General features: G+C 31.9%; 1 protein-coding gene across 1 annotated transcript in view; it reads right to left on the bottom strand.

Moving 5' to 3' along the window:
- Positions 1–392: 392 nt before the first annotated feature.
- LOC129224073 (V-type proton ATPase subunit S1-like) overlaps positions 393–13,207 on the bottom strand; it is a 34,764-nt gene continuing 21,949 nt past the window's right edge. The window contains exons 8-9 of the mRNA XM_054858475.1: positions 7,925–8,120; positions 393–2,666 (exon numbers count right to left, since the gene is read on the bottom strand). Of these exons, the coding sequence (XP_054714450.1) occupies positions 2,457–2,666; positions 7,925–8,120 (406 nt within the window). The 3' untranslated portion in view covers positions 393–2,456. The remainder of the gene's footprint in view (positions 2,667–7,924; positions 8,121–13,207) is intronic.

Raw genomic sequence — 13,207 nt, 5'->3', positions numbered from 1 at the left:
CAGATATAGTCTATCAGATGTAAATCATTTGAACGTGAGCCCAGATTATAGTTAATAATGCATATATTTTCACTTTTTGTGCTAATTGAAAATGCTCATAACTTGTATCATTGATAACTATGATTAACGTTAAAGAGATTTTTGCCAAAAATAAGCTCTACTGGTGTTTTGCAAACCTTGCATTTCGCGTATTTATTTACTCCTTAGCGCTTTAGAAACTAATGTCAGAGTAATACAAAAACATCAATTGGACATCTCTTTCATTTTTTAAGTAGCCCGTGCAACGCCGGGCACGCAGCTAGTTACATAACTAATATTGGTAGCTAGCAATACAGTATAACTAAATAATAGTAAAGGATCAGAAAAAAAAATCAACAAACTGCAATCTAGTATTTTAATGCAAAGAACTTTTTACTGTTGTAGCTTACAATAACTTAATTTTCAAGAATGAAAAAAAAAACAAAAAAAAAAACTGATCGACATTTTAAAGACTATCAAAACGATATCACATGATCATAGGAATTCATGACATGAATAATGTTCTGTACAAACAACATGAATGCATTTAACAATAATTAATGTATAAAATCAATGTTAAATCAGCAATATGAAACATACTTTCTGGAGTAATATTTTGAACAAAATATACAACACATCACATATGAGTATCAAATGGTTTTGCATTGCTTCAGTAAACTTGGTTATTAAATTTAAAAATGTAAACAACTTATTCTATTTTCAAACACACATTCCACAGGATTTGTAAAGAATGTGTAAATATAAGCTAAAATGATGTGTGATAATGTTCTTTTTAGGAAAATATAGATGTTATACCTTTTAAAAGAGTCATCTTTACTACCTTCAGTTTTTTTTCTATTTAATTTTTGCTTTTTATGCATTTCCCGTATTTTACGTTTTCCCGTATTTCATTTTTTTAATCCAGTCCCTTGAGAAATGCAAAATTCGAAGTTTGACTACATTAATTGAAAAGGAAAGTAGTTTAAGTTAATTTTTTAGAGATTATTATTTTCACAACAATCTATTTATTATTCTCATATAAAAGTGCTTTTAACAAAAAAAAAAAAAAAAAAAACCATACATACATGCATACATATTAATGCCTGCATACATTCATACATACATCCACACACACACGTACATATATATATATTCATGAATAAATAATCAATATAAATTGGAAATTGCAATAAGCAATAGAAAGGAAACAATATATATATATATATATATATATATAAAATCGGCTAATTATCGGAACTTGTTTTCCTAATTAGTCGAGGCGAAACCCCCTGCTTTTAGTTTTAGGTTTGAGCTGTAGTTTATTGTTTTTAGCTTAGCAAGTGGTGCGTTTGCCCATTGTTACTCTATATTACATGTACTGGAGCTTAAACATTCTCTCCTAGTTTTTAGTTAAAATTTTGGTCTTTTGACCATAATTAATGAATCCTCCACGGCTGATGAGCTCTGGATTCACTCTTTATCTATTCCTACTTAATAGCTGTTTGCATTTTTCCTTTTTGTCATCATTTGTTATTTATAATTTGTTTAATATTTGTAATTCTGTTTGCTTAATTTTATATTTACTTGGCTTTTTAGTTTTGCTGCGTTGCGCATCTATGGGCTCTTGGTGTGGTCTTTTCAATATTTTTCACTTTTATTATGTATATATATATATATATATATATTCTTTTCTTTTCATTTTTGCTGATTTCGTTTCCTTTTTTTTTTTTTGGAGAGGGGACCGGAGATGTGGTTCTGTGATAATAGTTTACTTCTTAACAGCAAAACTTCCATGTCTACCAAACAAACAATATACTTCAGGTGAACATTAACACTTTAGTCGACTTCTGTTACTATCAGTAACATGCAAAACCAAATAAAATATTAGTTTAATTTTGCCATGACCGTTTTGCATAAAAATATGTGCCACTGAATGCATCGGCGCCCATGTAAAGGAGGGGGGGGGGGGGGCAAGTGAGGGTTCAAGTCCCTCCCCCCCCCTTAGAAATTAGAACTTCCCTGCTTTTAGTACTTTTTTCTTTGCGAAAATCTAAAAACATTTATTCTCTAGCCATTATGAATAGGTTATTAAAAATGTCAAATTTTAATAACTCTTTTCTGCACTGAAATCAGTTTCCATGGGGAAAATATAATGCTAAACCATGATTAAAATAGCTGAGCCCCCCTTCACAATTTTGCATCTGGGCGCCCATGACTGAATATAAACTTTGAAGTTATCAAATCGATCAAAACAATTTTTTTTAATCTGTAACATTTTTTTTTCTAAATGAAACGAAAGAACACAAAACTAACATTCAAATGGTATTTCGTTTTCACATTACACTCCAAGTAGACTAGCTTTCGAAATGACAATTGAGAACATTTCTTGAATATTTGAATTTTCTAATTATATCTACATAAGTTAACAGGTAATATTATTATTCAGACAGAGCAACAGAAATAGTCTTTCCTTTAGGATCGTCAAACTGGTCCATTGTGCGAATAGAAAACAGTGCGTACACACCGATATTGATTATAATAATAAATAATAATGACACAACCACACCCATCCATATTGGAATTGTGAAAAATGGCACACAATCAAAGCTGTCACTGAAGATTCCATCTTCTACTGCATAAGGCTGAATCTGAAATGCAACGAAAAACAATGCGTAAGCTGTGCAATTTTGAATGAATTTCAATGGATAACAGTTATTATTTCCGGCGAAATGTAAAAGGGGAATGTGAGGGTGGTTGAACTTCCACAAAAATTTGAAAAATATTTGCCCTAGGAGACAGACTATAGCTGATACCAAACCAGGGTTTCCGCTACGGTCGCATTTTTCGCATAATGCGAAAACACTATCTGAATTGCGAAAATAAAGCAATGCATTTTTGCTCAAATAAAAAATAAATTAATTAAAAAAAAAAAGAAAAGAAGAAATCTATGATCCTAGAAAGGAAGCATGTGTGGCGATAATCAACTTAATCTTTTTTTAAATCTTAGTTAAGATGTTTAAACTACAATTAAGTTCAATAACTATTAGTCTTATCTAGCATTATGTCCCTCCAAAAAACTGCTTTATTAGGAGGAGGAGACTGCAACGTTCTAAACATCAATCGTGTTTTCTTTTTTTATTTTATGTTTTAAAAAAATAGCTGTTGTACTAATTTCTTCAACGATGTCACAGATGAAATATGAGTTTTATTTTCAACTGGAGATGAAACACACTGAGTCATATATAAATATATGAGAATGTGTAACATTTTAGCATTTTGCTAACATTTTCCCCTCAATTTTAGCTTTTATGCTAAAGAACTTTTGAACCCAGCTTAAACCCTGTACCAAACAAAAGATTAATATACATAAATATGCTTTTTAGGGAAAGAATCTACAATGCAGTGGTGCCACCAGGGGGAAGGTTTTGGGGTCAAAACCCCTCCCAAAACTCTTGATTTAAACCCATATATCCAATCCTAGTACATTAGTTTATATACATATGAGCACGGTTTTGACTAAAAATCCCACCCAAACGGTAATTTCTGGCTGCTCTATTGCTATGATGATACACATTTAACCAAAATTATTTTCAATGCAAAACATGGGTTCAAGTAGTTGCACACTTTTAAAACAAGACAAATCCAATAAATGCAACACAATTAAACAAATTCTTTAGTAAGTTTTCTACAATAAAATTTGAAAGCAAATCTTTATTACTAATAACTCTGCTTATTAATGAAATATACATGTTTAGAAGCAGGATGGTCTTATTAGCCAGGTTTAATTAAATAAAACCCATAAAGTACACTGCGACAATATCATTTATGAAAAGAAATTTGAGCCCATTGCCAATTCTAAGTATCCAATGTACCACTGCATCCAAATTAATCTATTTTACATATTTCTAAGGAAATTCTACTTTTATGCAGATGGTTTGATAAGACTTCATTTGGAATATCAGGCTCAGTTTTGGTCCACTGATCTTTAAAAAAATGTTAACTTATTAGAAAGGGTTCAAAGGGTTAGTCACCACAGGTTAAGATAGTGGATTTTCAGATTTAGATTATGATTCCAGGCCTTAAATGTCTAACGTGTCTTCTTTTGAACAAAGGTTATTTAGAATGGAAATGATCCAATTATTTATATTTATTAAAATGGAGGATGCTGATGGGCTAAAATTCTGCACAGATGGCAAAACCAGGCATCAGTGTTTCAAGGTTTTCAAATTTCAAGACAATGTTGATATTAGGAAAAATTACTGCAGTCAAACCTTGATACCTCAAACCTCCTTGTCTCGAAACCCTTAATATATCAGAGGGAAATTCTTCCCTGCATTTTACATAAAAATTCTTATGTATTTCCCACAGTTGTCTCGAAATTTATTTTTTGAAACTCGTGCTATGTCTAAATTTTGGCACAGAAGCAATTTACAATTGCCGTTTTTCCTCTGCAATTTTTGTAGTAAAACCAGTTTTGGAGACATCTACTAGTAGTTTTCTTCTATTTTCTTGGGAAGTATAAGAATAGGAAATTTAGGTGAGATAATAGGGGAGCTTGGGTTCTTGGGTCAGGGTTGGCCGGATTGGACCCAATTGGATTGGACCCAATGGGTTTTTTTGAAAAAACCCATTTAAAAAAACCCATTATTTAGCCCACTTTTGGGTTTTTTTAAAATTTTGAGAACTTTTTTTTTAAAAATAATTAATTTAAATACTTTTACAATTTAAACTTCTTTTTTATTTCTTCTTCACAATAGGCAATGGACATAAAAAATGAATTTTGAACTTTAATAGTATTTCTTAACTCTTAAGGGCATTAAAAAATGCTTCAAAGATTTTAAATAAATATATTTAACTTTTTTCCTTCAACTGGTCAATAACGAACTCAAATTATCTTGACTAAGTCCTGTCACGTCAGATTTTCTCAATATTTGTAGATTGTATACAGAGGATACTACTTTAGCTAAAAGGCTCTCATGTGAATTATTTTCTGCAAACCAACACGTCACAAAACTCGAATAAACAAGGTATATTTTTTAGAAATTAACAGGTTTTACAAATGGTCGGACAGAAAACGGAATAGGATGTACAGTATTTTCATTATCTTACAAAAAAGTTTAATATTTCTTACTCTGTACACAGAAATAGAAAAACAGGCAACATAAAATTCAAAGAAATGTCTTGATTAAGATGGAATTCAGTAAAAAGGGATTTAAACTACTTGAGGTTCTACAGTAGTTTTGCATAACAAAATAAAATACAATAAAGTAAAATACAAAAAAAAAAAAATAAATGTCGAAATTAAAAACGAACAAATAAACAATAGATTTTATCACTCAAGAAGTAACTTTGCCTTAACTGTTGGCAATCATGGAAACTAAAAAAATCTGAAACTTCACCATTCTTGAATTTTGTGTTCTTTTATACCTTTCTTCAGAAAACGCTGAATTTTCCAGCTTTTTTTATCAAGACAATTTTTGTACTTTGTCCATATACTTATGCTACAATATGCTACGAGTACCCCACCTTTCCCCTAAAAAAAGACAAAAAAACCCACATTTCTTTTTAAAAACCCAGCTTTAGTTGGGTTTTTTTGGGTTTTATTTAAAAAAACCCAAAAAAACCCTGGGTCCATGGGCTTTTTTAAAAAAACCCGGGTTTTTGCCAACCCTGGCTTGGGTATGATTGGGGTGCTGCACTTTTTTTCTCTCTCGGTGTACTTTTCTTTGGAACACGTGCACACTTTGAGGATGGGGGTGAATTTCTTGTAACTCAAGTTACAGTACCTAGACACAGGTTAAAGCTCTTTCTAGGCACTATACTCAAGTGAAAACGTGCTCCTCATCATTGTGCGAATCTAACTCAGGAAAATGGCTTATGAGAAGCTTATATTGAATGTTGAATGTGCTCGAAGATGGACAGGCGTCCCTCGTATAACACGGTACTTCTACAACACAGTTTCGATATTACACGGCGCCAAATTTGCGATTATTATAACACAGTTTTGATATTACAAATACAAATACAAAAGTGACGACCAGCAACAGGCTCTGGGCCCAGCTAGACTGGTCCTAGTCAATTTACAATCCCCAGTGAAGATCAATGGCCCTCTTAAAACTGTCTACTTACTCCCTTGCTCATTACCACCTCTTCCGGTAGGATGTTCCAAGGTTCCACTACCCTGCTAAAGTAATAATTTTTCCTAATATCCATGTTAGCCTGAGATTTAAATAACTTAAAACAATGACCCCTTGTCCTGTTTTCAGGGCTAAACTTCAGCCCCTTAACATCTTTCATTTTAATAAATTTAAACAACTGAATCATGTCCCCTCGGTCTCTTCTTTGCTCAAGACTGTACATTTTTAGCCTTCTAAGCCTGGAATCATAATCTAAGTGGGAAAGTCCACTTATTAGCCTTGTAGCCCGCCTTTGAACCCTTTCCAATACATTAATGTCTTTCTTAAGATAAGGAGACCAAAACTGAACAGCATACTCCAAATGGGGTCTTACCAAACTTCTATATAAGGGCAGAAGAACTTCATTAGATTTGTTTGAAATAGATCTATTGATAAACCCAAGCATCTTATTGGTACTGGATCTGGATTGGTCCTTACATGGTACGAAACTTGATTTTAAATAGTAGTCGGTTTTGATATAACTCGAATGTTATGTTTAAAAAAGATGGAATTTCATTTTTGTTTAATACATTCTGTTAACAGTTGAAAACTCTAATAAGTTTTTACTTTGTTTTTATGAAACTTGGTTTTGATACAACACGGTATGCATCCCTTGAGTTACATTATTTCTAAGTCTCGTATGACACGGTTTCGATGTAACACGATGCATCTTAACCTGATTTTTCTCATGCTCATACATAATTAGTATTAAAAATAAGTAAAAATGTTACTTTTAAAAAAGTCTCGTATAACACGGTTTCGACACTACACGCAACGAATGAACCGTGTTATATGAGGGACACCTGTAATTAGAACTTTGAAGTCTGTCAATGAGAGAAGAAAGCTTAAACTGATACTCCTTTCAAACTAACTTTTAAATCATTATGCAAAGTGTTCGCATGGTACAAATATCGTATGTGTGTGCAATTGTAAGAGTTCCTAGTGCCATTTTCTCAGAAAACTCCATATCTCGGATTCTTTTCCCTTCCCGAGAGATCTGAGGTTGTATTGTACTTCTACAGAGTCGTAGGCATTTGATGTGGTTTAGCAAAAGCAGCCGTTACTTGGAATGAAGTGAATAATTTTAACTCTTAAACAGATGATTTTTAAAAAACTTTAAAATATGTTCTTTGGCGTTAAGCTTCTGCTCAAATCATGAGAAACATACTTTTAAAAAATCATAGCTTAATTTAAGTATGGTTTATGGTTTAACAACCACTATGCAACATCAGGCTTTAACTGAAATAAAACAATCATACAGCCAATTATCATCAAATGTGACAAACATTTATGAAAATTATAAAAATGACTTACTATTAAAGTAGTAGAAAGACTTGATTCATCATAACATTAATAGTAGTCATTTTTAAGCATATATTAAACTATTAAAAAAAAGTCCTACATTCATGAACGCCAAAAAAAATTAATCTATTTTTGTTTTCCATCATGTTGGTGCAGTTACAAGTTTAAAAATAATTTAATAGTACGATCAGTGAGTATTTTCTTGGTTATTGACAACTACAGAATTTCAATTTGTTCTTATAGTGTTTTAGAAGACTAAATTGGGTATATGTTGCCAAATGGCAACACAATGCATTTGAGGGTTAAGAGGACTTTTAGATACTCATTGGGGATCAGTACTTTGACTAGGAGCAGTCTAGCTGGGCTGGAGTTTGCCGCCGGTCGTCAAAAAGTTCATAAGTTAATGATATATCAAAATAAGATCTTACCTGGAAACTTTGGAATGTAAAATATGAAGCTGGTGTTGCATTGACCTTCAAATACAAGTCTCCACAGCTATATGAAAATCCTACAGGAGCAGAAACAGTCGGGGCATCTAGGTTATACGTTCCAGGATTACTACCCCCCGTTACTTCCACAGAGCCTTTTACACTCCAAGTACCCTCTCTGGTAGGGAAATTCAGACTAAATAAAAATACATAAATATGGAAATCCATCAATTTGAGCACATACTAAGAAATCTGATTGAATAATATCTAGGGGCAATTCCACAGGTAACTGACTGACATTTTGGAAGCAAAGCAATATGTATTTTGTAACATTCAACGCAAAATATGTGCTGTGCAAACGATCTTTTGCCTTGGAGTATTATACTTTTTATAGTATAATTTAATTTCCGAAATACATTTTGGATGATTTTTAAATATTTATTAAAAACATGGTAACTGACTGACATTTCAAAAAGATGTATGTGGGCCATTCTTCAAAAAATGTAACTTTTCTGTCACACGTTTTTTATAGCAAAAATTTTAAGGAATAATTCATTTAACAATGCTTTTTAATTTCATCAAAAACATATCTATTTAAACCTGCCAACAATTTTTAATAATAATTTTTATTTTAGAATATTTTTGATTTACAACGTTTGAATTCTCACCTCCGTGGCATGTCACACACCTGGTGTGACTGTTTATGTTGCTTAACAACTTGTTTAATTAAAAGTATATACTTATTTTATTATTATTCCTTTCTGAAGTGTCTCAAATACTAACTGTTTAAGTATATTTCAATTTTTAATATTGTGTTTTAGTTCGTTTTAGCAAGATGAGGAGTCATGTCACACAACAAATTCTCAACTCCGTTACCTAAACACAAAATGCCATTCCTCATTAACACGTGGCAGTAATGACATCAAATTTTATTTTTCACCATACAAGGGAATCCCCTTGTTTATTTTCAGTTACTAGCTGCGTTGCCCGGCTTTGCTCGGTCTACCTTGAAAAAAAAACCATTGCGTCAAGTGAAGTATCTTCAATAACCAGGATTAAACGAAAGAAAAAAAAAACCATCATGCAAAATTTTCTCGCCAAACAATGACGACAAATACTAAAATACGTTTAAGAAATTAAAATAAAATAAAAAAGATGGATTTAAAAAGCGTAACCATGGAAACAAAATAAAATTTTAAGAATTGAAAATGAGAAAGATGGAAATAAACAGTGGATACAAAAAGCGTTACCGTGGAAATGCAAAATAAAATGGTTGAAAACTTGAATAGAGAACAGATTTTTGAACTTCATTTAATTCGCTTGTAACTTTTTTTCTAATGGAGATAGAGGGTTAAACTTCCGACCATAGGTCGAGTTGGATCTGGAGTAAAAAAAAAGAGCTCTTTCCAATGGCGTTAAAATGAAAACTGGGGACAATTCCTTCACTTTTTATTGATAGATTTAATGAAGGAAGTAGTGCCTAAATTTCAGCTAAGCCTAAAAAAATTCGAGCTAAAAACGCAAATAACTCCCGCCGCGATTGAATTAGAGCATTGAAACAAATTGCGTAGAACGCGGAAAATTCTACCCTTTCCAACGATACGTAATTTTAACATGTGCAAGTAATTTTTCACCCCCATATTCCGAGAATTTCCGTAAAAATTCGGCCTAAATTGGAATAAAGAAAGAACTATTCATCGATTTTTTTTTTCCGAACTGGTCTGCAAACCTTCTCAGGACTTAAAGGAACAAACCGAAAATTTCAGCGAAATCGGCCGGTTAGTTCTCGAGTTTTGTGAGTTCAAACGCACAGACGCTTTTTGGAGACTTCATTTTATACTATGTAGAGATAAAAAAGCTGTGAGATTTTTGTCGAAAAACAAGAACATAGATTTCGTTTTTGTGACTTCTCATCTCCGTGAACTTGAATTTCAGGGATGTAAATTAATGTAAAAAAAGAAGTGAACATGTTTTCATATGCTCAACATGTGCAGATTGCAGCAAAGAAGAAAAAAAATATTTCCCTGAAAAATGTATCCATTAGGCCTACATTAATGAAAAATTCCTCACCTCCCTGACAGACCTTATCAATGTAATTATTTTTGAGGTGAGAATAAATGACGGAGAGGAAATACATCAATTTTAGACAGTATACCAAAACTATAAATTTCCAGTATATCCTTAAATTTACTAAATACTATTTTTTAACACACATTTGAACTAAAAGAATAACTACTAATTAAGCCATACTTTAATTAAGAGAGCTTAATATTAGATTCCAACTAATCATTAAAATAGCTCATTGTTTGCACAATTAACGAAATTACTACTCTGATATCAGGCCCGTGTCCAGATTTTCATAAAGGGAGGGGTTTTAATCTTACTAGTAGGGGGGGGAGAATTCAACCCCCTTAGCTTTTAGTTTTACGACAAATTGCTGATCCCAGTATGGCGTTTATTCACATGTAAGGACTGCTGTATTCTTGAATGATACCTCTAGCTGTACAAGTAACCAAAGTATTCCTTCGTTTCACAGATTCGCTTTAATTAAACTTTGCTTGCTTCTTTTTAATTAAATCTGTTTACTATGTAGTATATTTCAATGAGCATTAAAAACTCTTCACAAACTCTTTTATAATGTAGAATGTATATCAGGTTGTTATGTTCTGAAATAATGCTTAATAAACTAAACAAGAAAGAGCTCTTTGCAGATGCAAATTACATAGCCAAGCACAATCACTAATGCATCTTCATAGATGTAACATATACCAAATTCACCATAAGCTCCTTACAATAAGCAATATTCTTTCTTTGCATTGGTAGATCATTCAGCGGTTCGTCCGTCATACTTTTTCCGAAATATTACATCAGTTTGTAAGGCTTTAACAGTTGTAAATCGCAAAAAACTTCAGAGAGAAAATTAAAATAAAATAAAAACGCTGAACGCAAACTTTCTCATTGAAGTAAATTTAAGTCAAATATACATTTTCTTCATTTTGCTTATTTTTTCCCCAAGGGAGGGGTTTAACCCCTAAAACCCTCCTCTTGGACACGGCGCTGTCTGATATTAAATTGGCCTCAATTTGTAAACATTAAAAGATTTTTTCTTTTTCATTTCCGTGAACAATTCATTTTTCAATTTTTTTATTTATGAGTAAAATAATTGGAACTTAGTTGGGCCATTGTTTATGGTTACTTCTAGTGGGTAACACTTTCATGTAAGAACGAAAAAAAGAAAACAAAAGGTTTCGAAATCGAAAAATATTTGCGTTCAAAAGTAACATTTTCTGGACAATGATCCATGTCAGTCAGTTACCAAGCTTTTAACTTTTTTTTAAAAAATCGATCAAAATGTTTTTGAGGATCCAATTATGCCATTGAATTCAGCCGAAAAAATACAATATTCCATGGGGAAGGATTGTTTTTACAATGTATTTGCGCTGAATATTGCGAAATACGTGTTGTTTTGCTTCAAAAATGTCAGTCAGTGTCATAAATGTCGTGTAATTGACCCTAGACAAAATAGTTTAAGACACAATAGTTGAAGAAAGGCATTAGAAAATTTTTTTAAAAAAATTGAACGCTTAATTCTTGTTTTACGGTAAAACCTCATTTTTCCGTCTCCCATTCATCCTTATCTCCAGTTTTACTCTTTTCTTTCTCCATATAAAAAGTAAAATCTCAAACATTTGAGTCAAAAAAATCCAAGGTTCTGTTTAATTTGAGGTATTTAAATTTATATATAACTGGAACTTCAGTAATAATTATGAATTAAAATAACAATTCTTATCAATTATTAGAAATTTTAATTTCATGTAACTTCTAAGATTTTAGTATTTTCTGTTGATTGCAAGGTTCTATAAGAAGTCAAGTATGCCTCTCTTAAAGACTAGAAACAGATTTCTAGTCTTTAAAAGAACCATAAACTACCATAGCATTTTGTGATATAAAAAGAATATTCTCCCAGTTAGCTTTTTAGTATATATTTATCAGTAATTAAAATGTTTTTGCGTGTCAAGAAAGCCTGAGGCGTCAACCTTGACAAATGTTCCACTTAATTGCTCTTAAATCCCCAGCACATTGTTTTTTGGTTACTTTTGCATTATAGGTACATCACAGCACAGTTTTAATCATGGCGATTATTTTTCATTTAATTTGTGACTGTATTTCGTAAAACTTGCATAGAAGCTACTTATTAAGCAATGCCATACATTTATTTTGTCCTTTTAAAAGGAATTTTAAACACAGCAAGGCTGCAAACAACCATGACTGAAAGTTCCATCAAGATGAAAAACGATCTACTAAATAAATCAATTAATTCAGTAAAAGTAAAATAATCCATCAAATAAAATAATAAGCTATCAAGTAACAGGACACATCCCCAATTCAATAGTTTGCCAAAGCAACTTTAAATGCTTCAATAACACGTAAAATGATCAGCGAAATAAATATATCGAACCCTAAATAAACTTTAAAAAGTTCCATGAAAATACAAAACTAAAAAAAAAGAGGAGCAAACGTAGAATGATGTTAACTTAATTTTTCAATTTTGCCAAAATAGAAAGTTAACAAGTCCCCAAGCCAAGTGATACCTATACACTCAAACCTGTTTTGTACGGTGAATAGGGGCCACATTAAAAATCGTTCAAAGTAGCTGTAAAAGTGTAGTAGCTGTACTGTGCTGTATTGCACACACACAAAACAAGCAACGATAAAATTAAAAGTTTTAAACAGCCCTGACTGAGTCACAACTGTAAAATCAAGAGGGAAAATTGAAAATCATTTTAAAAGCCCTTATACTATTAAAAATTCATTTCAAGTATTTTATTTGCTAACAAATAGAAACTGGCAACAGATAAAAATTTTAAATCATCGCATTTTAATTTCCTTGTCCGCCAACAATGAATTCGGTTACCAACATGTGAATAAAGGCTTAGCCGTTATCCAAATCTGCTTTAAAAAAACGTCATAATTCAAATTCTATGAAACATGGAAGTTCCAAACCCATTCTATCAGACGCAGAAAAAAATTATCTTTATTTTGGCTATGTTTTCACTGCAAAAATCGCAAAAAACGTTTAAGAGATTTTTAATTAATATCTTCGTTAATTAATGTCATCCGAAGATGCAACCTAGCAAAGAACACTCTCGATCAACCCTCCTTTCGAACAATTTTTTTTTTTCAAAATCGGTCCATCCGTTTAGGCGCTAGAGTGCCACAGACAGACACATAGATACACAGACACGTCAAACTTATAACCCCCTTCCTTTGTGTGTCGGGGGT

This window comes from Uloborus diversus, chromosome 6 (assembly GCF_026930045.1).
Source record: "Uloborus diversus isolate 005 chromosome 6, Udiv.v.3.1, whole genome shotgun sequence".
Classification (NCBI taxonomy): Eukaryota; Metazoa; Arthropoda; class Arachnida; order Araneae; family Uloboridae; genus Uloborus; species Uloborus diversus.
The sequence above is the reverse complement of the archived record's forward strand: the minus strand, read 5'-3'. Positions and strand labels throughout refer to the sequence as shown.